General features: G+C 36.9%; 1 protein-coding gene across 2 annotated transcripts in view; it reads left to right on the forward strand.

The window, feature by feature from the left end:
- Nucleotides 1-23,272, forward strand: part of KLHL5 (kelch like family member 5) — a 74,206-nt gene extending 50,934 nt beyond the window's left edge. For both annotated transcript variants that reach the window (XM_030881046.2, XM_030881047.3), the window contains 6 exons: nucleotides 2,903-3,089; nucleotides 5,423-5,647; nucleotides 9,877-10,039; nucleotides 15,568-15,780; nucleotides 17,304-17,475; nucleotides 22,028-23,272. In XM_030881046.2, coding sequence (XP_030736906.1) covers nucleotides 2,903-3,089; nucleotides 5,423-5,647; nucleotides 9,877-10,039; nucleotides 15,568-15,780; nucleotides 17,304-17,475; nucleotides 22,028-22,084 — 1,017 coding nt within the window. In that variant the 3' untranslated portion in view covers nucleotides 22,085-23,272. The remainder of the gene's footprint in view (nucleotides 1-2,902; nucleotides 3,090-5,422; nucleotides 5,648-9,876; nucleotides 10,040-15,567; nucleotides 15,781-17,303; nucleotides 17,476-22,027) is intronic.
- Nucleotides 23,273-24,701: the final 1,429 nt, after the last annotated feature.

Genomic DNA, 24,701 nt, shown 5'->3' on the forward strand with positions numbered 1-24,701 from the left:
ATGACCCAGCAATTCTACTCCTAGGTATATACCCAAGAGAAATGAAAACATATATCCACATAAAGACTTGCACACAAATATGCTTAGCAGCTTTATTCCTAATAGCCCAAAACTGGAGACAATATAAGTGTCCATCAACTGGTGAATGGATAGACAAAATGTGATGTATCCATACAATGAATTATTATTCAACAGTAAAAAGAAATGAAGTAGTGATACATGCTACACATTGATTAACCTCAAAAACGTGCTAAATGAAAAAAGCAAGATACAAGAGACCGCATATTGTATGATTCTCTTTATACGAAACATCTAAGGGCAAATCTACAGAGACAGATTAGTGCTTGGAAGAGGAGACAGGAACAGAGATTAACAGTAAACAGACATGCGGGATCTAATCAGGGTAATGAAAATGTTCCAAAACTGTTTTATGATAATGGTTGCGCAACTTGGTAAATTTACTGAAAATCATTGAATTGTATACTTGAAATGGTGAATTATAAAATATATAAAGTATACCTTATATTATCAAATACAATCCTACAGTGTATCAAAAGGATAATACACTATGACTAGGAAGGTCTTTTTCTAGGAATACAAGAATGGTTGAGTATTAGGAAATCTGTCAAGGTAATTATATCAGTAACTTCAAGGAGAAAAAGCCTAATAATCATATTAATAGATGTATAAAAGATACTGGAAAAAATTAGCAACCATTCTTAATTTTAAAACTCTAACGTAAAATAGGGAGAGAAGAAAACAACCTATCTATAATAAAGATGGATTACTAAATGCTATAGTAACTCTTATCTTAAATAGTGAAACACTAAAAACATATCAATTTAAACCAGAAAAATGGATACTCTATATCACCGTAATTATTTAACATTGCTTTGAAGGTTTTAGCAACTACAATAATAAAATAAAAATGAAATAATTGGCATACATATTAGAAAAAGATGTAACTATCCCTGTTTGGTGATTATTATGATTTTATGCCTAATAGCTAGAGTTTGATAAGGGAATGTGGTAAAGTTGTAGGTTATGATACAAGTATACAATGACAAAAGATATGTAAAGTGGAAATTCAAAAATCTATTTCCAATAGCAATAAAAATAATTTTAAAAATATATTTAATACATTATTTAATACATTTAATATTAAAATGAACATATTTAATTTAAAAAGGCATAATAGTACCTATATAAAGAAAGCTATAAACAGTGGAAAGGCATCTTGAACAAAAAGACTTAGCATCATAAAAATGTAAATTCTCCCAAAATTAATAAATTGAATGCAGTTCATATTAGAATGCCAACAGGATCAAGATGGCAAAGGGGAATTAGATAAATCTGTCTTAAGTTTATATGGAAAGTAAAGACTCAAAAATAGTCAAGGGCTTCCCTGGTGGCGCAGTGGTTGAGAGTCTGCCTGCCGATGCAGGGGACACGGGTTCGTGCCCTGGTCCAGGAAGATCCCACATGCCGCAGAGCGGCTGAGCCCGTGAGCCATGGCCGCTGAACCTGCGCGTCTGGAACCTGTGCTCTGCAACAGGAGAGGCCACAACAGTGAGAGGCCTGCGTACCGCAAAAAAAAAAAGCCAAGAAAACTGTGAAAATGAATAGTGAGGGTAGATTTATATCATATAAGCAGGAAATGCCATAAAGATGCTGTAATAAAATATAGTATTAGAAAAGGAATAGACAAATAGATTAGAGGATTAAAGAGCAGATCTCATATATCCTGAGACTATTTATGACCAAAGTTCAATTCAGTTGGATATGGAGGGAATTATTTAGTAAGTGGTGCCAGTACAGAACTAGCTATTCATTTGGAAGAAAAAATATTTCTCAACTCATCTTCTGTTTAAAAATTAATTTCGTATGGCTCAATATCCTAAATGAAAGAAATAAGGCAATAACGGGGCAGGGAGGGGGATGGAGAACCAAGTACAAAAAGAAAAAAAATAATTTTTTAAAAGGCAGGGTATGACCATATTTATGCATTTACATAAAATTACATAGGTAAAAAAATAGAATTCAGTGAAGTACAAGGAATTTTAATTCATTTAGAATAAATCACCATTTGGAGTTCTTTGCCGCTTAAAAAAATTGGCAAGGTTTGTTTTTGCTGTTGGTTGCTGGTTGAACATTCTTTAGAGAGGTCAGATAAATGCAGTCTAATTAGTCAATTCCTACTTATTATTCTTCAGTTAAAACTATTTCTAACTTAAAGAGTAAAATGATTTATTTTAGACAATCTGGAAAATATAGAAACATACAAAGAAAGATTATTTAAAACACCAGTTTCCCCACTACCCAGAGATAAGCACTATTAAGATTTTAAAGCATACCACTTCTCCTCAGTTTCTGTTTTTCAATGAAATGTAAATTTTGTAAATGTTGAATATTTTAGTTAAAAATAGATGTCCAGACTTGGATTTTTTTTAACTTTTCACTTTATCTTATTTTTTAATTTTTTAAATTCATTTATTTTAATTTTTTTGGCTGTATTGGGTCTTAGTTGCGGCACACAGGATCTTCATTGAGGCATGCAGGATCTTTCCTTGTGGTGCACAGGCTTCTCTCTAGTTGTGTCGCGTGGGTTCCAGGGTACGTGGGCTCTGTAGTTTGCGGCATGCAGGCTCTCTAGTTGAGGCTCACGCAAGCTCAGTAGTTGTGGCACGTGGGCTTAGTTGCCCCACGGCATATGGGATCTTAGTTCCCTGACCAGGAATTGAACCCACGTTCCCTACATTGGAAGGAAGATTCTTTACCACTGGACCACCAGGAAAGTCCCTTGGATTTTTTTTTTAATGAGATCATTTCCATTTGTGAACTAGTTTATTCTTTCAACCCTACTATTTTCTTGGTCATTCAATACACATACTATTTCTTCTAGTTCCTAGCAGACATGGAAAATAATGCACTTTTTCGAGATGATATACAATGTCAGAAACTAATTATGGAAGCAATGAAGTATCACCTACTACCAGAGAGACGGCCCATGTTACAGAGTCCTCGGACAAAACCTAGGAAGTCAACTGTTGGTACATTATTTGCAGTTGGAGGAATGGATTCAACAAAAGGTATTAAATAATCTTTTATTGGAAGGAATGGAAAAATGAATATTTTAAAAATTTTTATTGAAGTATAGTTGATTTACAATGTTATGTTAGTTTCAGGTATACAGCAGAGTGATTCATCTATACATATACATATATCCACTCTTTTTATAGATTCTTTTCCCATATAGAGAAAAGAGTATTACTCATTACAGAGTATTGAGTAGAGTTCCCTGTGCTATACAGTAGGTCCTTACTAGTTATCTATTTTATATATAGTAGTGTGTATATATCAATCCCAATCTCCCAATTTATCCCTCTCCCCTTTTCACCCTGTTAACCATAAGATTGTTTTCTACATCTGTAACTCTATTTCTGTTTTGTAAGTAAGTTCATTTGTACCATTTTTGAAGATTCCACATATAAGTGGTGTCATACAATATTTGTCTTTCTCTGTTTGACTTACTTTACTCAGTATGACAATCTCTAGGTCCATCATGTTGCTGCAGATGGCATTATTTCGTTCTTTTTTATGGCTGAGTAGTATTCCGTTGTATATATGTACCACATCATCTTTTTTTTTTTTGTGGTACATGGGCCTCTCACTGTTGTGGCCTATCCCATTGCGGAGCACAGGCTCTGGAAGCATAGGCTCAGCGGCCACGGCTCACGGACCCAGCCACTCCACAGCATGTGGGATCTTCCCAGACCGGGGCACGAACCCGTGTCCCCCACATCAGCAGGTGGACTCTCAACCACTGTGCCACCAGGGAAGCCTGCGGTGGCTTCTCTTGTTGTGGAGCACGGGCTCTAGGCACACAGGCTTCAGTAGTTGCAGTACGCAGGCTCAGTAGTTGTGTCTCATGGGCTCTAGAGTGCAGGCTCTGTAATTGTGGCACACGGACTTAGTTGCTCCACGGCATGTGGGATCTTCCCAGACCAGGGCTCGAACCCATGTCCCCTGCATTGGCAGGCGGATTCTTAACGACTGCGCCACCACGGAAGTCCTCAAAAATGTTTTTGAACAGCTACTGTATACAGTGGAGTCTATTATATGCCACTGAGAATGCAAAGATGGAAAGAGACTTGGTATTTATTACAAATAACTTAAAATTTTTGTAAAGTAAATAAAAAATAATAAAACTCAAATATATAAGAAAAATATTTTATATATATGCATATATTTACACACACACATATATATAAACCTTCAAAGGTTTCTTGCCATATATGTATATGGCAAAACTATAAATTTTAGGAGATATCAATAGCGTCTGTGCTCTGGTGACCTAATTGTAGCAAATACTTTAGAATAAATGTTTGTCTTGATTGTAATTTTGTAAGAATAGCACTGATAGCATGTTGTATTAGAAGCTTAGAAGACAGAAGTAAAGTAGATACTAATGGAACTCTTCATACCTGGGGGTTGGGTGTTTGTTTGTTTTAGAGGAGTGGGTCTTTTTTTTTCTTAATTCCACTATTCTTACCTCATAAAGAGAACAGAAGAGTTCCTCGGCTCTTCTAATTCTTGAAAAAAATGTAGACACTGTCCAGCAGTTATTCCCTAAACTTTCCACTCTCACAGCTCCCAAAGCACTTGATGTACACTTATGCTCTTGTCTTTCCTGGTTGCAGTGGAGTGTGTATCCTCTCCCTCCTCCTATCAAAGCCCCTCCCCTGTGCCCTGATACTGCCCTTTCCTGCCTCTTCAGGAACCTCCCACCATTAATGAGGATCCCTTCATCTCCTGTATTTTCAGCTTCCTTCCCCACAACTCGATCCTTCCCATTGACTCAAGTTTTTCTACTTTTAAAAGCAAAACAAAACGAAACCTCCCTCCACTGAGTAATTCTTATCTCTCTCTTCCTTTTTGTAGCCAGACTTCTTAGAGGAATCGTCTATGCTCACTGTCTCCATTTCCTCACCTCTCAACTGCTCAAACAAGGGACCCTGCCTAAAGTCATCAGTGACCTCCATGCAGCTAAATCCAGTCATACTTTTTAGTCTTCATCTTACTTGATACTCTCAGCAGCTATACACTTTTTTACTTTGGTTTCCACGGTGCTAAACTACCCTGCTTTCCTCCCACTTCTGGCTGTTGCTACTCAGCCCCCTTTTACAGATAATCCTTTCTCATTTGACCTCTTAGTACCAGAGCCAGGTGTACTCTGGTACTAGAGAATAGTAGGAGATGAGGACAGAGATACAAGCAAGGATGAGCTCATGCAGGGGCTTATTGTAATTTATTAAATGTATTACTGTCACTGCTAATAATATACTTTTATATGTCTAATTTCATAAAACACTCAAGCACGGTGAGCTTTTTATTTGCCTAACTTCTATCTATCACTATTAAGGAGCAACAAGCATTGAAAAATATGATCTCCGTACAAATATGTGGACTCCTGTAGCCAATATGAATGGGAGGAGGCTGCAGTTCGGCGTTGCGGTGTTAGATGACAAACTGTATGTGGTTGGAGGAAGAGATGGACTGAAGACTTTGAATACTGTAGAATGCTATAACCCCAAAACAAAAACTTGGAGTGTGATGCCTCCTATGTCTACACATAGGCATGGCCTTGGTAAGCATAACTGCAGATTCATTCATAAGGTCATACCCTAGGCTTGCATGGCATTTTCACATTCTTTACCAGGCAGAAGAGCAGTGTGGCAGCTGCTGGGCCAACAGCAGTCACCAAGCGTTCCTGCACATGCTCCCTGTCATCTGAGAAGCAGAAGCAGAGAAAACAAGCCTGTACATAAATGTATATTGTGCAACCAGCACAAGTGAAAACATGAATATTTAAGAATTGTGGTGTACCACGATGGAGTGACAAGCCACCTTTTGACATGTGGGTTCTATGTTGACAATTAGTGTTATCTAACCTAATTGAAATGCATACTTATTTAAAAACCTTTAGCATTATTGGTTTTCATCTATATCCCTTAGTTTTTAAGCAGAAATGAGTACGACACAGAAAAATTTTGAGGTGGCACAGAGAATGTAATGATAGAGGCTTTTTTTCTTTAATTCAGTAATCCACTGAGCAGATATTGATTAGTGTGTGCTATATGCCATGCTCTGTGTTCTGTAGGTATACAAAGATGAGAAAGATGAGGCTTGCAATGTATGTGTATCGTCCAGATTTTGCTGCACAACAAGCCACTTCAAAACTTGGAGGCTTAAACCAAGAGCCATTTATTTAGCTCATGGACCTGTGTATCAGCTGGGCAGTTCTTCTGGTCTGGACTGTCTTAGAAGATTTCTGCTGGGTTTTCTCACGAATCTAGGTTAGGCAGGCAGGCTGGTTGGCTGGTTGATCTAGAATGGCCTCACTCACGTGGGTACTGGTAGACAGGCTGTCAGCCTGGGCAGCAGAGGCAACTGGGCCATATGATGCTAATCATTCAGACTAGACCAGGCTTCTGCAAATGGTGGCAGTCACAGGGTTTCAAAAGCAGGAAGAGAAGGCATGCTCCAATGCACAAACACTTTTCAAGCTTCTGCTTGCCTCATGTTTGCTAACATCCCATTGGCCAAAACAAGTCACATGGCCAAGCCCAGATTCAAAGGATAGAGAAATAGACTCCTCCTCTTGATGGGAGGACCTACAAGAATCACATTGAAAATAAGCATGTATTCTGGGAAAGGAAGAATATGTGACCTTATCGTCAATTTATCACAATTTGGAAAATGTTTAAAATAGTTGCAATAAAGAATTTGATAGGTTATCATAAAAGATGAGTTAAAAGATGAATGAGTAGCAGTGAAAGGATAGTTGAGTTTGGATAGCATAGGTTTCTACTATACTCAATTTATTAATACTGAGCACCACAGTAGAGGTTGCCCAAAAGGCCAATGAAAAATATCTAGGCATGAAGATTGGTATGGTAGTGGATACAGCAAAAAATCAAAGAGACAAGGGTTTCTACTAGTTGCATTTAGGTTTCAATGAAAGATGATCTTAAATTCCAAGTTAGGTAAGTGAGTAAAACCAGACAGTTGGGGCTAAGGTACTGAGAGAAGAGCTTAAAATTAACTATATGAAATTTAACAAAGAAAACCATAACACATTACTCTTGAGTCCATAAAATCAACTATTACGTAGGCACAGAACAGGAAGATATATCTTAAAAGCAACATGAACAGGACTTACAAATTTGTGTTGACCATAAAATCCAGGGTCAAAAGTGTGATTCAATTGCAAACTTTCCCCTACTATGGGGAAAAGAAAATCAATTCTAACTTAAGATAAATCTTATAGATATAGTATTACATAGAATGAGAATGCCCATGATCCAGCTATGTCTTGTGCAGATGTGATTATGCATGGAATACTATCATTAGTTCTAGGTACCATACAAAAGACTTTATTGAACTGCAGCAAGTTCAGAGGAGAATGATCATATCACGCAAAGTGTCTTCTTTAAACCTTTATTTCCATTTTTGTGTCATTCAAAACAGCTTTGTTGTAACTATTTACCTTGTAATATTATTTACCTTATAATAATGTTTTAAATTTGAACTTATAAAAGAAATCTTTATGTAAGTAAATTTTAAATTAATTATACTCACACACATATATATAATTGAATATGTATTATATATAATTGGAGATAGATTAGATAGATCGATCTCCTATAGCCAGTACTGGCAGAACACAAATGAGTGGAATGATACGTTGGTTTTGGTCATACATGAGTGGTGACTATGTCATCTGGCCATGATTTCACAAAAGTAAATGTCTTCGTATCACAATATTTGTGTTTTGGCCTTCAGGTGATACATATTTATATCTCACCTGACTATGGTCATATCATACCTCTTCTCAAAACCCTCTGCTGACTTTCCATCTCATTTAGAATAAAATCCAAAATCCTTACAATAGTCCCGACCACCATGTGATTTGACTCCACCCTTCCTCTCATCTCCTACGCTGTCCCCCTTACTCACCCTCCACAGCCAACTGGGCTCCTTGCTGTATGTACCACAGACGCACTAAGCATGCCTCAGGACCTTTGTACATACTGTTCTCTTTATCTCACCTTCTTCTCCCCCAGATACATTCATGTCTGGTTTCCTAACTTCATTCACATTTTTGTTCAAATGTCACTTTATCTGAGAGGTCTCCCTTGATCCTCTCTACTCTTTTACTTTGCTCCTTTTTTTTTTTGCGGTACGCAGGCCTCTCACTGCTGTGGCCTCTCCCGCTGCGGAGCACAGGCTCCGGACGCGCAGGCTCAGCAGCCATGGCTCACGGGCCCAGCCGCACCGCGGCATGTGGGATCTTCCCAGACCGGGGCACGAACCCATGTCCCCTGCATCGGCAGGCGGACTCTCAAACACTGCACCACCAGGGAAGCCCTAAATTTTTTTTTAAGATATATTTATTTATTTATTTTTGTCTGTTGGGTCTTTGTTGCTGCACGAGGGCTTTCTCTAGTCATGGCAAGCGGAGGCTACTCTTCGTTGCGGTGAGCGGGCTTCCCATTACGGTGGCTTCTCCTGTTGCGGAGCACGGGCTCTAGGCGCTCGGACTTCGGTTGTTGGCGCACACGGGCTCAGTTGTTGTGGCACGCGGGCTCTAGAGCGCAGGCTCAGTAGTTGTGGCTCACGGGCTTAATTGCTCCTTGGCATGTGGGATCTTCCCAGACCAGGGATCGAACCCGTGACCCCTGCATTCGCAGGCGGATTCTTATCCACTGTGCCACCAGGTAAGTCCCACTACTTTTTTTTCTCCTTAGCACTTATCAATGCCTGAAATATACTTTGTATCTGTTTCCTAACTAAAATGTTAGGTCGAGGCTTCCCTGGTGGTGCAGTGGTTAGGAATCTGCCTGCCAATGTAGGGGATACGGGTTCGAGCCCTGGCCCAGGAAGAACCCACATGCCACGGAACAACTAGGCCTGTGTGCCACAACTGCTGAGCCTGTGCTCTGCAGCAAGAGAGGCCACCACAGTGAGAGGCCCGCGCACTGCAATGAGGAGTGGCCCCCGCTCTCCGCAACTAGAGAAAGCCTGCGTGCAGCAACGAAGACCCAAAGCAGCCAAAAATAAATAAATAAATGATTAAAATAAAATAAAATATTAGGTCCATCAGGGCAGAGTCCTTATCTATTACATTCTACTAAGTGCCTGACACTTAGTAGAAACTCAATAGCTATTTGTTGAATAAACGAAATTTGGCTTGGTTCCCTCGCGATGAAACACGCCAATGGATTGTGGTATCTAATCTACAGCAAAATCTTATGAATTTGAATTAAAGGGAGAAAAGAATAAAATTGCAGTTTTCTAATATATTATAAATCCAAATTATTGAAAAATGTTTTAAGTATGGCAATGTGTGCATCTTGTATTTTTTTAAAATACCTTTCCCCTGTTGGACCTCAAAATACTGCCTCTAAAACTTTTTTTTTTTCTTCTTGGTACGCGGGCCTCTCGCTGCCGTGGCCTCTCCCGTTGCGAGCACAGGCTCCGGACGCGCAGGCTCAGCGGCATGGCTCATGGACCCAGCCACTCCGCGGCATGTGGGATCTTCCCGGACCAGGGCACAAACCCGTGTCCCCTAAATCGGCAGGCAGACTCTCAAACACTGCGCCACCAGGGAAGGCCTGCCTCTAAAACTTTTAAGAGCTACAGTGCTATTGCTCCCCCTCACCCACCCACCTATCTACCAAGAAGAGCTATGAGGAAGCCAGATATCTTTATCATAAATTTTTGCCTAGTTAAATTTGCATGTTAAAGGTTCATTGTACTTACATTTCAGTTAAAAGATTTTTAAGTCACTGCTTCTTTCCTGTCTCCTTGTAGGTGTGGCTGTATTGGAAGGTCCTATGTATGCAGTAGGAGGGCATGATGGTTGGAGCTATCTGAATACAGTGGAAAGATGGGACCCTCAGGCTCGCCAGTGGAATTTTGTTGCCACTATGTCCACTCCCAGAAGCACAGTAGGTGTGGCAGTACTAAGCGGAAAGTAAGGAAATATTTAAGGTTCCACTTAAAACACAATAAATTAAATGTATTAAGCTATGTCTTGTCCAACTTAAAGATATATAGAAATCATGAGAGAAATAACTCTGAGTGATGTAAACAACCTTTTTAAATAGTCTCTTTTTATAATAGCTCTAAATATAAATAGCTCAACATTGTTAGTCTTTTATTCTAATGTGCAGATACTATAAATTTCTAGTTATCATTTTGAGTGAATAAATTTTATATGAATATTCAATGTCATCAAAATCTGGTGGTTCATATAGCTTTAAAAGTATATGGTCTTTTAAAAGTTGTATGGTCTCTCTCATGTTTCCCTAAATAATTCTTTCCATTTCTTCTACTGATTTTTCCTTACTTTTACTTCCTTCTTATCTTGGTAAACTGCTGAAAACTAGAATGCATTTAGAAAGAGGTGCTTTCTTGCTTCTTATCTGCTCTAAATAGAGTAAACAAATTTGGATAGAGCCGCCACTCAAATACTAAATACATAGTATCTTTTTCAGGCCTTTCTTCCATAAAATGAAGCCCTTATGGTTATTAAATAAAAGTTGTTTGTTGCATACCTTTACTCACTTAAAATGTTTTATCATCATTTCCAGGAAGAGGAAAGAACCAAGGTTAAAACATAGAGACTTAAAATTATTTGTTGGATTGTTACTGATTATCAAAAAAATGAGAAAATGTTAGTAATATTTTTATATTTTATGACCTAAGGTCTTGTTTCCTCAGGACCTGTTAGTTGCATCCTTTTTTTTTGTTAATTTTTAGCACGATTACAAGTAATAAGATATAGAAATAGAAACCCATTTTTTAAATATATCTGATCTCAATACACCTCTCCTCATTTGTTTTAGCTAAAGAAATGGCTTCAAATTTTATCACTACATTTCTCTCCTAGTTCTTTGGTAGAAGAGTCAGCCACGAAAGAGTATAGAAAGTGAAAAAAAGAAATTACTATTTCTGGCTAGAAATATTTATTTCTAATAGAAGACATAAGAATAACTGCCTTCTCTAAAACCTGATTTCCAAACCTACAGTATCCTGGACTTCTAGGCATAGAGGTATCTTACTTTCTTACCTTTTCTTGCTCTCTAATGAGAAATAAATATTTCTGTATTTAACCTACCTGAAGCACAATTTATTGAGTATAATTCTGAGAGTACCTAATAATATCAGAAGCTAAGGACTTCTTATCTACTAAGTAGTAAGTTGATTTTGAAAGTATCGTATATCTACGCTGTGATTTTAACTGGTCTATTGGGGTAGACTGGTCACTTTGTCCCTAACCTTAACTCTCTTCCTTTCATTCTTCATTTTAGAGACTCACCTAATGTTCTGCCTAAAACACAAATAGGACCATGTCACTTTCCTACTTAAAACCTTTCAGTAGCTTATCTGACCAAGCCTCCTTTTTGATCTTGCCTCTGTCCACCTCTCTAGCCTCTTCTCTCTCCTCTACCCATGCATAATACACTCCAGCAAAACTAATCCATTTGTGAAAAATACATTTTGTTTCACATTCCTATTATCTGTTAACCAACACCATCTTTCTTAGAATATTGTTTCCCCCACTTTCCTTCCTGGCAAACTCAGCATCCTTGAAACTTGCTTAAAAATCACCTCCAGGAAACCTCCAATCCCCACTCTCATCTCTTCATTCCCCCTGCACTGATTGTCCATTCCATCCTCAGCAATTTTACTGTATATAATTTGTATATAATTGTATTGCAGCATGTACCACTCTATTATTGTAGTTATTGACTTGTCCATCTCCTATAGCAGATCATGGTCTTGAATGACCTGATCTGACTTCTTGTTTCTTACACCTAGCACAGTATCCAGCACATAAACCTGAAGTGTGCAACCTTAGTGAAGAATATCCTGGTACCAGTTATATGCAGTAGTGCTTTAATCACCCCAAGAAGAGGATGTGTTAATCCATCAACCACCATTTTTCTAAGCTTGCACTAAAATAAAGTAGCAATGTTTTAAAATATTTTGTTAGTTTCCATTTTGGGGTACAAATCCAGAACCTGGAAAAAATAGAAATTATGTTGTTAATATTTTAAATATGCAGTTGATTGAAAAAATTAATTATGTATCTTCTCTCTACCAGTTCTTTGTGATTTAAAACAAATCATTTCTCTGTGCCTCAACTTTTTTAATTTATAAAATGAAAAGCCCAGTTAAATACTGTTTTTGTTATTTTAAATTATTTGACGATGCTTCCTGATGCAAAATATAGTTCGTTTCTTTAGGGAAGAACTGTTTTAATGTTTTATGAGTTACACTCTGTATCTTAAAATTTTGAAAGTGTTAAAATTTTTATTTCTGCCATGTTTGACAGAAAGAAGCTTTGTCTAAACTTCCAGTTGCTCAGGCTACTTTTAAGCCATTGGCTGGCAAATACTTTTGGCAATAGAATCTTTCTTTCAAGTGAAATCTTACAAAAACCTCGATACTTAAGGCAAATGGAGGTTCAAGTTTATAATAAGCTTATTTTAAATTTATTATAAGTTTGAGTTTATAATACTTACTGTAAAAATCAATGTAGAAGCATAAGTCTGTTATAAAGAACACAGATTATTTCTGTTTTGTTTTGGTTGTCCAGTATGAAGAAAATCCTGATTCGCAGATAAGAAGCTGAAATTGGTAATAGTTATTTTAACTACTAGAGCAATTTAATTGGAATCACAGGAAATTCTACAGTTAAATTGCTCAAGTAGTTTGAAAGTAGTAGACATTTTTTTCTCAGCTGAATCTCAAACAATATCTACCAACCACTTGTATTCTTGCTCATAATTTTAGAAGTCAGGTGAGACCTAAATCTTATTTTTAAATATGTAGTACAATACTATTGCAATTTGACATAATATTTCTCTTTTTATTGTAATAGATATTGTCATAGGGAAGAAAGATGAGTTCTGAATTTTGCATGACGTTTAATTGAGCCAGGTGATATTTTTGAAAATTAAAACTACTTTTTAATCTTTAATTTTAAATGAACCATTTTGGGGGTCCCCTAACATCCTCCACAGAGTCCTGGTCTTAGAATACAGTTTGAAAACCATTGCGTGAGATATGATTCTTCAGAAAGTGTTACAATACATTTTAGCCCTTAATATTATCTCAGTATGAATGTTGTTTGTACATTTAACATCTCCTAAAATACCGTTTTCTAAAAGAATGCAAATAGAGACAGAATTTATTTTTCCCCTTTAACACATACCATGTTTACCATGTGCCAGGCAATATTCAAAGTACTTTAAATTTGATCACCAATAATCCTGTGAGGCAGGGCTTCTAGATTTTATGGATGATGAAGTTCAGGCAGACGGAGATTAAATAACTTGTCCACAGTCACAGCTAGTAAGTGATAAGTGGTAGAACCAGGATTCAAACCCAGAGAGTCTGGCTCCAGAGTTCATGCTCTAAATCACTGTACTACACCACTTTTCACAAGAAGACCCATGAGTTCACTGTGAAGAGGGTAGGGTGCTGGAAGCCTATGATACTATATGTGTGTGTGTACATATATTTTTAGTTACTGACATTTTCTAGTTGATTCCTTCTAATATTCTATGATCCATATTTAGGTAATTATTCTTCCAAGTATTAGAGATGAGGACAGCTTAATATTAAGAACAGTAGCACAAAAAATAGTTTTTAACAGATAAAATTTTTAACAGATTAAAGTTTCAAATAAATTTCAAATTCCATACTATTAATATATTTTAAGTTTAGAACAAGACACTGCTACAAACATGCTTTGCTGTTTAAAATATGGTCGTCTTATTATTTAAGAACCAGTTTGAGTGGCATAGGTACTTTAAATTATGAATTAAAATTATGAAATCTGTCTTTAAAATATGTATATTTATCCAAATATAAATACTTAGAGTTTTAATGGGCAGAAATTTGATATAGTTCAAATATTATTTCTCAAGAATTAAAAATAGCTAAATATTAACTAAGGCATCCATAAATTCAAAATGTGTGGGCTTTTGAACAAGCAGTGAACTGAATTTATTATTTTTTTAAATGATAGAAAAAATATCTACAAAGAGCTTCCTATGTGAATAGTAAGTGTAAGAAGATTTTGTGCTTAATAAAGAATATTCAAATGTTTAAATATTTAAAATATTTTATATATATTTTAAGTTCAGAGTAAAAAGACTTTTAAATTAATGCAGTATATTGATTGATAATAAATTGGTTTACTAGGCAACGTTTAGGACGTTAACATACCAATAAATATAAATATGGTATGTTAACGTCCTAAACGTTGCCTAGTAAATCACTATTACAAGTACATACCAGATGACTCTTGACTGTCCAACGGCTCATTAATATAACTATTGTCCTGGTTCTGCTTCTTCCTGGGTGACTATGTACAAGTCTCTTAATCTCCATGAACCCCAGTTTCTTCACCTGTGCAACAGGGATACAAATGGTTTGTCATAGCATCATTATAATGATTAAATTAATACATGTAAAGTGCCTCGCCTGTGGTAGGTGCTCAGAGAAGGTTAGTTTCTTTCATTTATCACCAAGTCCTATCTTAGCTATTTAAGAAATGTTGTGGTATATTTATACACAATATTTTATCTATTTTAAGACATACTTTAACATCTCTAAAATTGTGACGCATTTTACACTCAATGATAACTTGTCAAACAGATGGCAGCTGTGAAAATGTTGTCATGTTTTCATGTGAGTTTGTTTTCTTTTTTTATATGTACAGAATAATATATATATGTGCCATTTAATTGGTAGCACATCTTTCTCTTTTTTATAAATGTATTTATTTATTTATTTTTGGCTGAATTGGGTCTTCGTTACTGCACACGGGCTTTCTCTAGTTGCGGCTACTGGGGGCTACTCTTTGTTGCGGTGCTCGGACTTCTCATTGCAATGGCTTCTTTTGTTGCAGAGCATGGGCTCTAGGTACGTGGGCTTCAGTAGTTGTGGCACACGGGCTCAGTAGCTCTGGCTCGCGGGCTCTAGAGCACAGGCTCAGTAGTTGTGGCACACCAGCTTAGTTGCTCCGCGGCGTGTGAGATCTTCCTGGAAGGGATCGAACCCATATCCCCTGCATTGGCAGGCAGATTCTTAACCACTGTACCCTCAGGGAAGTCCCATCTTCTTTCTTAATGGCACATAAATTGACAGTATTTCTTTTTTTTTTTTTTTGGCGGTACGCGGGCTTCTCACTGTTGTGGCCTCTCCTGTTGCGGAGCACAGGCTCCGGACGCGCAGGCTCAGCGGCCATGGCTCACGGGCCCAGCCGCTCCGCGGCATGTGGGATCTTCCCAGACCGGAGCACGAACCCGTGTCCCCTGCATCGGCAGGCGGACTCTCAACCACTGCGCCACCAGGGAAGCCCGACAGTATTTCTTATCGTTGATAGGCACCTTGAATTCAATGAAATACCATAAGAATAATCTCTGTCTTATGCATAATAATAGCACCATCTCTTATTTATCATCCCATTTGTTGTTTTTACAGACTTTATGCAGTTGGTGGTCGTGATGGCAGTTCTTGTCTCAAGTCAGTAGAATGTTTTGACCCTCATACTAATAAATGGACACTCTGTGCACAAATGTCAAAAAGGAGGGGGGGAGTAGGAGTCACTACCTGGAATGGATTGCTGTACGCCATCGGAGGCCATGACGCACCTGCATCCAACTTGACTTCCAGACTCTCAGACTGTGTGGAGAGGTAATTTCCTGTGAAGGAAAACTAGGAATAAAAAATCAAACCTAAGCCTCTGACACTTCCACACGAATTGGTAACTCTTTATTGAGCATCCACCATGTGCAAGGCAGTTCCTTAGGAGCTCTGTAAACACTGGGTGGTCTGCTCAGGCCATCTCTCAGTCTGTCACCAAGAGCCTACTCAGTCTTCTCTCAATCTGACGTTAGAATTGATTATACAGTTTATTAATTGAATCATATGACAAACATTTATTGTGTACCTATTTTGTACTGGACATTGTACCTAATAAGAAAAGGGGTTTGACAAATTTCACAGAGAATTAATTACGGGCTGGAGGCCAAATAAGCAAAAAGGAGAGGGACATTCCTGACATATTTTGATATAAAATGAAGTAGTATGAAATACTAAAAGAAAATAAAGGGCCAGTAAGGCTTGAAATCTTGATCAAGTCATCCTTGTTCAAAACTCACATATGGGCCTAGGTAAAGAGCCCGACGTCAGCGGAAGCTCTGGACAGTGGTTTAGGCTCCCATCTGCTATGGTCAGTGGAATGGGGAGAATTGAAGGGCTTTAGGAGGTAGAGTCAATAGGAGTGTGTATGAACACTCCAAAGCAGGAAGGAATATGTTTCATTCAGAAAACTGGAAGTCGGCCACTGTCATTGGATAACAAAGAATGATGGAGAGAGTGGCAGGAAAGGAGTGGCGGGACATTGGGGCAGATCATGCAGAGTCTTGATGCCTTATTAAAAACTTTGGATTTTAAAGAGCAATGGGAAGTTAATGAATGTGTGTGTATATATTATTCAATAAATTATAAATGACTAGAAGAAGAATAAAAAGTGAAATGAAGGTTTGTTGATGACAACAAGTGCTTTCTATGAAATAATAAGCAGAGTTGGTTGGTGTTTTTTGAGAGAGCATGATAGTTACACCTGCATTTCACCTGTATTGGGGAGAAAATAATTCAGACTATGCTTGTTACATGTTACAATCCAGGAAAGGGATATAGAAGTCTTTATATACTTTGCCCCATAAATTACAGGCCCACTACAGGACTGCACCCAGTGAAAAATTGTTCATTGATACAAGTATTGGAAGCAGTATAAGTCATCTTAGCATGATGTATCTGCTCTCAGATAGACAATTTGGGGCAATTCTAATTAACATACTTCATAAAAAGAACAAGAAGCTCCAAAAATGGACAGTTAGCAATGATTGAGGCTGTAAGTCATCTTACATAGAGCTTCATGAATTGATTTCCTCAGATTTTCAGTAGGCAACCTGAAACCTTAAAGCAGTTTTCAACATTTACATTAGCTCTTTTGACTAGTTTAAGTGTTATGCATCTGCAAAATGGCTCTATTATGTTGTAAGTTAAAAATTTTCAGGAAAATATTGATATTTTTCTCTAAAATATGTTCAAATGTATTTTATATAGCAGATGATAAGATTAAAGGACAAAACTATTTTTATGTAAAATATTGTGAGAACAATATCAGCTCCAGTTCTAAAATTTTCTTTCAGATATGATCCTAAAACGGATATGTGGACTGCAGTGGCATCTATGAGCATCAGCAGAGATGCCGTGGGAGTCTGTTTACTTGGTGATAAATTATATGCTGTCGGAGGGTATGATGGACAGACTTACCTTAATACAGTGGAGGCTTATGATCCCCAGACAAATGAGTGGACCCAGGTATGGCATTTCATTTTTCATTATTACACTTACTCTGTTTTTGTTACAAACAATTGTTTTGGTAAAACAAATCCTCTCAATTATGTCCAATATCAAAATATATGGCATAAACATGATAAAGTCATCTTTTAACTAAATATAAGAAAACAGAGGGAATGTTTAATTTTATAGTATAGTTAAAATCCAAAATTACCTTTAAAATATAAGTTAATACTCAAAGAAATTCTTATTAGTTGGTTATTGTTATTAGCTGCCACCATTTACTTGCTGAGAATTGATGAGATGTTCTAGCATAGGTAGAGCTGATAGGACCACAAGAGGGCTGTAATAAAGGGAGGGAGATTGTGGAAAATTAAAAACAAAGATAGTAGTCAGGAACAAATGAACCACTTACCCATACATGAGCAATAATTTTTAAATACTCAAGCCACAGATATTTGGGAGCAGATCAAATGTCTGGTTATAACCTAGTAAAGATGGCAATCCTAAGTTACATTAACAAGTAAGAAACCTGACCTGACAAACTTAACAGAAAAAATTCCCTCTTTGTCTATTTCTGAGAGGGCCTAGCACTTCTAAGAATGATGTTTTGAGATCTTTGTTTCCATCATCACCCAGAACAGAACGAGGAATTTTCTGCCTCTGGCATCCAATTCAGTATAGGATACATAAAAGGCACTCAGATGTTTAATTGAGCCAAGGTTTTCCTACATACAAGGAGCAGTGGTAAGTACTGTCAAGAAAACAATACCTATGAGAATCCCTGCTGTCACAGAGCTTAACTACTTAGGTAGGTGAGATCTGCTCATGTAAAGGGAGGATCCACAGTGTGGAGCAGTTGGTATGAAGTGTCCGATGGTATAGGCAGTGAGTGGCCTAGGAAATCAAAGAGAAGAGAGAAAATGGCTGTTGAGAGGGCTTCGGTAAGGAAGAAGTGGGATTTACTCTAAGCCTTAATGAATTGATCCAATTCAAAAAGATAGAAGGAAGGGGCTTCCCTGGTGGTCCAATGGTTAAGACTCCTTGTTTCCACTGCTGGGGGCAAGGATTCTCTCCCTAGTCAGGGAACTAAGATCCCACATGCCGCGCAGCGTGGCCAAAAAATAAAAGGTAGGAGGAAAAAGGAAATTGTGTGAGAAAACATGAAAGAAATGTCACTAAGCAGAAATATGCAGGCTCTATTAAGGAAGTGTGGTGGGTTATAAGGCTCCATGCTTGAGAAGAGTAGGAGTTCTTATTGGAGAGGAAGGTTGGGGTCGGGATGGAGGTCCGCAATGGTCAATCTAAAGAGTTTGGTAATGAGAAACCAGTGGAGACTTCTAACCAAGAGAGCAATGCAGTAATAGAAAGTCCACATGTCAGCAGGTGGGGACAGGGTAAGTTGGGTTAGGGGCAGGGTAAGTGAAGCCTGGGTGAAAGGAAAATATTTATAAAGTTATAAACTTCAGTTATAAGGCTTGAGGTGTTAAATATACAGATGGATCCAAGAGATATTACCAAGTCCTGTTTATTTTTAATTTATACACTTACTAGGTTGTATAGAGAGGTGCAGCTTCTGAAGGAAACAGCAGAAGAATGATTAGAGAGTGTCTTAGTAGATAATGAAATAGAGCATTAAAAGAAAGGGGGGGGGGCTTCCCTGGCAGTCCAGTGGTTAAGATTCTGCACTCCCAACGCAGGAAGCACAGGTTCAATCCCTGGTGGAGGAAATAAGATCCCACATGCTGCATAGCACAGCCAAAAAAAATAAATAAAATGTTTTAAAAAAAAAAAGGAGAGGGGAATTTCAACAGCGTAAGGAAGAATGAAGAAGATTTGTCATTCATGAAGTTGTCAGGACCTTTGAGAATATGATAGAATCAGAAGCCACCACACAGTGTAAAAAGTGAAAAGAAGAGTAAAAGTAAATGTGGGAGCTAGAGGGGCATACAATTTTAAAATGATGATGATGATAGAAAGTTAATACTTACTTACTGAGTACATTTTATGTACCCGACTCTGGTCTAAGTACTTTACATTAAAGAATCTTCCCAACAACACTATAAGGAAAGTACTATTATTTCCTCACTATGTTGGATGAAGGAGTCTGAGACAGAGAGGTTAAATAGCTGACCCAGCGTCACACAGCAGATGAATGGTGGAGTTAGAATTTGAGCCTAGGATCTTTTTCACGATAGAGATGAAGACGAGAGTTGAACAGGATTCCAGATGCTAGAAGGAGAAAGCAAAATTGAAGGGCACTTTTCTGAAAGAAGGACAGGAACAGAATTGAGAGCAAAGGCAGGTCCTCCTTAGACTGGAGGAAAGATCTTATCCTCCAAAGCTGGAGGGAAAAATGAGAATATCAGTGTAGAAAGATACAAAGTGTTTTCAAGTGAAGAGAAGGATAGAAAAAAAGACTTAGATTGTTATGAACTTGATCTTGTTTCTTAAGTAAGTGAGATCACTTGGTGAAGGCGAGAAGGCATAATTTGAGAGCTTGAATTAGAGCTACGGGATTTCATAGAAATTATGAGATTACCTACCATCAGCCTCCTACCGTGGCAGAAGTAATTGTGAATGATAACCAAGGAATCCAAGAAGAGATAGAAGAATCTCTTTTCCTGAGGTGTATTTTATTTAGCCCTTAGGCCAGTTATAAGGAAACCTATTAGCCAGTATTTCAGACTTGCTGTTACAGATAATTAATACCTTATGCTGAATCACCCTGTATCAAAATTAATAATCTGTGACCACATAGCTCTTTGGTTTACATGCCATCTCCATTACTTTTCTTTAAATTTTTTTTATTGAAGTACAGTCAATGTACAATATTATAAGTTACAGGTATACAATATAGTGATTCACGATTTTAAAGGTTATGCTCCATTTATAGATATTATAAAATATCGACTATATTCCCTGTGTTGTACAATATATCTTTGTAGCTTATTTTACACATAATAGTTTGTACCTCTTAATCCCCTAGCCCTATTTTGCCCCTCCCCCTTCCCTCTCCCCACTGGTAACCAATAATTTGTTCTCTATATCTGTGAGTCTGTTTCTTTTTTGTTATATTTGCTAGTTTGTTGTATTTTTTAGATTCTACATATAAGTGATTTTAAAGCTCCTAAATGTGAATTTACAACCATAGTATCTGAAAAATAAATGTTTTCCATTCAATGTTTCTACAAATGGACAAGAGGACATTTATTTGTACAGGGAATGAAATGTGATTACTAAGTCTTAAGCCATCACCCACCCCACTACCAGCCTTGACCCAAAGCAGGAGGTGACTGCATTGTATTTAATAAATTCTCTAAGCTAAACTTTCTAGCTGGTTGTCGTGACAACATCAGCTATTCACAATGTAGAGACTTAGTGTCTTGAGTGTTTTGAGAAAAGCTGCTGATTACAGACGTTTTGATTTAAATGACGTAGAGGTTACTTCTAGAATACTGTAAGTAGATATGGTTTTAAAATAGGTTATTTGTTCAAAAAGATATAACAGTGATCAAAACAACTGATTCAGATGGAGAACAACCAAGAATTCTCTTAAAATTGAAGTCAGATGTATTCTTAAAATCCACTCATTAGTCTGGGGAGGGGGAGTCAAAATGACTAGAAAGTCACTTTGATATCATGTATTTGACAAAAATACTTTATGACATACACCCACATCCATAAGTATAAAACAAACTTTCTTAGTACTTTATATTAGTCACCCCTTCCCAAATGCTAGTGTCTTAATTCTGTTAGCTCAAATGCATAGATTCCTACTGGGCTCCAAGTAGTCCTTCTTTTAAAACTATCCTTGTCCACACTTATCTCCGCTATGAATTGCCCAGTGTCTAGAGTACTTTAAAAAAAAAAAAAAAAGACAAGAAGTGAAAGATTTAAGAATTGTTCCTAATGCATAAGTCAAGATTATACTTTTCCCGTAGTACCTCATACTTCTATCTCACTGTCATGGAGTTTATTCACCAGGTTTGTTTCCACTCCTAAGGAGTTCAATCGGTAGTATTTATTATTTATTCACTCTGGTAAAAAACAGTAGAATGGGTTTAGACCCTTCAGCCATGCTGAGAAGGTCATCAGTGAATGTGAAGTTAGTGGTTCCTCTGGAGTCGACAGACCCAGGGCATGTGGTATATTCTGTGTACTCTCTCTGAGATAGCATTTCTGTTGCATGGCCTCTCAGGATAATACTTGGTATTTTCTCCATATTAGTCACAAAGTTACTCTAAGTGTTCAGCATTTCCTCACATCCATGTTGTGCATCATGTTGGCCAAAATAGTGTTTCATGTAGAACAATTCCTGTGCTATCTTTAAAAATCACCTTTAAAGAGAAGTAAATACTACATAATTATGTTATATACCCAAAACAATTTAGTCTATGAAGCTTTGGCATCAGGAGGAAGAGTCTTGTTTAAGACCTGGGCCAGCTTAGGGTGCAGGCAGCAGCTCTTTGCCAACAAGTATGAACTATTTCAGTATTTCACCGACTGGTGTGGTATTATCAACGTTTTTACCCACAAACCCAACACGTGTCTTTTTTTTTTTTTTTTTTAGGTTGCTCCACTGTGCCTAGGAAGAGCTGGGGCTTGCGTTGTGACTGTAAAGTTATAACTTAGTGCTTTGTTTTCTCAATGAAGATATTCGCTTCCTTTATGAATTTAGTATAATTGTTCTACTATCAATGGATACGTTTTTAGTAAATTTGGAAGGCCACATTCCAGAGCACGAAGTGCCTGGTCTCTAAGGGAAGATGTTAAGACAAGGAAGAACCAGGATTAAATACTTTTATTTCTTAGCAAATCAAAACTGCAGCTGGTGGATTGTGAACATATGTTCCTGATATAAAATATGAGGACAAATGCACTGTTCCTGACACAACCCAGTGTTAACCGGAAATTTCATTTCTTTTAATAATCAAGCACATTTTGCTCATATTATCCACATTTCTTTTTTTACAGTGCAAATACCCCAGATAAAACTTCTAATGTTTTGCTATGTAACTTTATCATACATGAATTATGGTAATTTTTATTCATTTGTTTACTTAACTACAGCCACTGTCTTAATGATATTACTAAAGACTATGCATTTAGCTGTTTTCAGAAATAGCTGCATTATATATGCTTCGCTTGTGGATATATTTCTAAAATCGGCTTAGTCCAATGAATAAATAAAAATATTAAAGAGTTAGAACAACAAAGACCAAATAAAAACTTGATATGACCTTTGGGATGTATTTAAATGTTCATTCCATCTAGATTCACCAAGAACTCCATGTTATTGATATTCTTAAATTAGAATTGAAACATGGTGTTTTGCATTAAATTTAAGATATGCAAATTTTGTGGAGAAAATAAATGTTATATACACTCTAATGTTCTTTCACCTAATTAGCATTTAATCGTGTGAATTTGCTTTCTTTTATATCGTTAAAAATGTTTTGATTTTGTCTTTTTATATTGACAGAACTGTTTGGATATTCTTATGTTCTCAGATCTCTATTTGCCTCCCCTGCCTTGTTTGCTATCTTTTGCCAGAGTTAGTTAATCCTTTGTGCTTCTTTGTAATCAAACAGTTTGGGGGGAAGGGGCTTATTCAATGTTTGAAAAATAAGTTTAAAGTGTTTATTACCCAAAGTTTTGTACATTTGTAAACTCTTAATTACACATGTGAATGTTAATATTCTCAGTGAATTATTTATTGTTTGCAAAAATGCACTGGGCAGTAACATTTTATGATAAATCCTTTAAGGTATAAGTCATTAACTTATATCTTAATATAAAATGAGTATAAACTAAATTTCCACCTTTTGAAAGTCCACATTGTGATTAATGTGTTTTTACATTTTATATCAGGGTAGCCTTTATTTTAGTTGCTTCCTTTAAAAATTAAAAGAAACTTTTTTTAGCTGATTTTGAATGCTTGTGAAATGTTTCTACACAGGAAACCAAGAAACTTAGTACGTCTATGCATAAAACAAATTCCATGGGCATTTTACTGGTGTGACCACTAAGAAAATAGCAGTGATAGTGACAAATACATTAATATTTCATATATTCATTATAGTGTGGATATGAATTCAGTTACTTTCCTGACAAGGAGGGATCAGTGGTAGAGTATATTTATGTATTTAGGGTAAGGGAGAGAAGAAGAGGAAAAGCTATAAGAAACAAAGCAAAAATTTCAAAAGCAGAAATGTGTCAGTACATCATCCCTTCTTGTGGAGGCTTAGACCTGTGATTTGGAAGGAAAGTACTTACACTTGTGATCATTTCTCATCTCCACTCATCATCCACTCTCTTGTTCCCTGTGCCCGCAATGGAGTCAGACTCACCTTAAAGTAAAGGAACTGATTCTTTTCTCTGAGGATCTTCCTTTCCTTTATGGCATTCATAGAACAGTCCCTTTGATTTTTTATCCCACTGAAGGGGCCTCTCTAATGCAGTTTTGTCATCAGCAGGCTCTGCTCTTCTGGGTACTAGTGAAGAAAACTATTTCTTTTCTAGTGACAGAGCATTCACCAAAGCATTCATTCTTCTCCTACTGTGGGATCTTATAAATCTAGAGGAAAGTATGGTCCTTCCTTGTGTGCATCATCTAACATTGCTATCTTGACTTTTACTGTTAGCTTCTGCACTGAGATGTGTAGCTGCTCTTAATTTTAACCCCAATTAATGACCAACTTATGAAAAATAATAATATTTCTTATAATTATTGAATGTTTATTATGAACTAGGAACCAAGTTTTTGCACGTATTAATGCACTTAATCTTCACAGCAACCTTATGAGGTATGTTCTGTTATTATTCTCCTTTTTACAGATGAGGAACCCGGGTCAGGAAGAGTTTAACCCCAAGATTCTATATGGCAAATAAGTGGCAGAGCAGGGATTCAAACACAGGCAGAGGCTCAGGAGTCCATTCTGTCATCACTCCTGTTTCTAGGTAGAAAAAGAAGTTTCCTTTTATGTGAGAAATCATTTACTTTAACAAAAAGAAACGTGAAGAAGGCTTATGCTTTTTAGAAGTGAAATTTATCAGTCACACTCTTATCAGAAGATTTTTGTTTCTTACTATTGGGGAAATTTTGTTTAATTCTCTTATGGAATTTTATATACATTTTGCTTTAGAAGACTAAATGCAAGAAAACATACATTTCAGGTTTTATAAATATTAGATAAATTGCATGGTATTTTGGATGGCTGAACCATAAACAAATTTATTCATCA

The sequence above is a fragment of the Globicephala melas genome, chromosome 5, assembly GCF_963455315.2.
Source record: "Globicephala melas chromosome 5, mGloMel1.2, whole genome shotgun sequence".
Taxonomy (NCBI): domain Eukaryota; kingdom Metazoa; phylum Chordata; class Mammalia; order Artiodactyla; family Delphinidae; genus Globicephala; species Globicephala melas.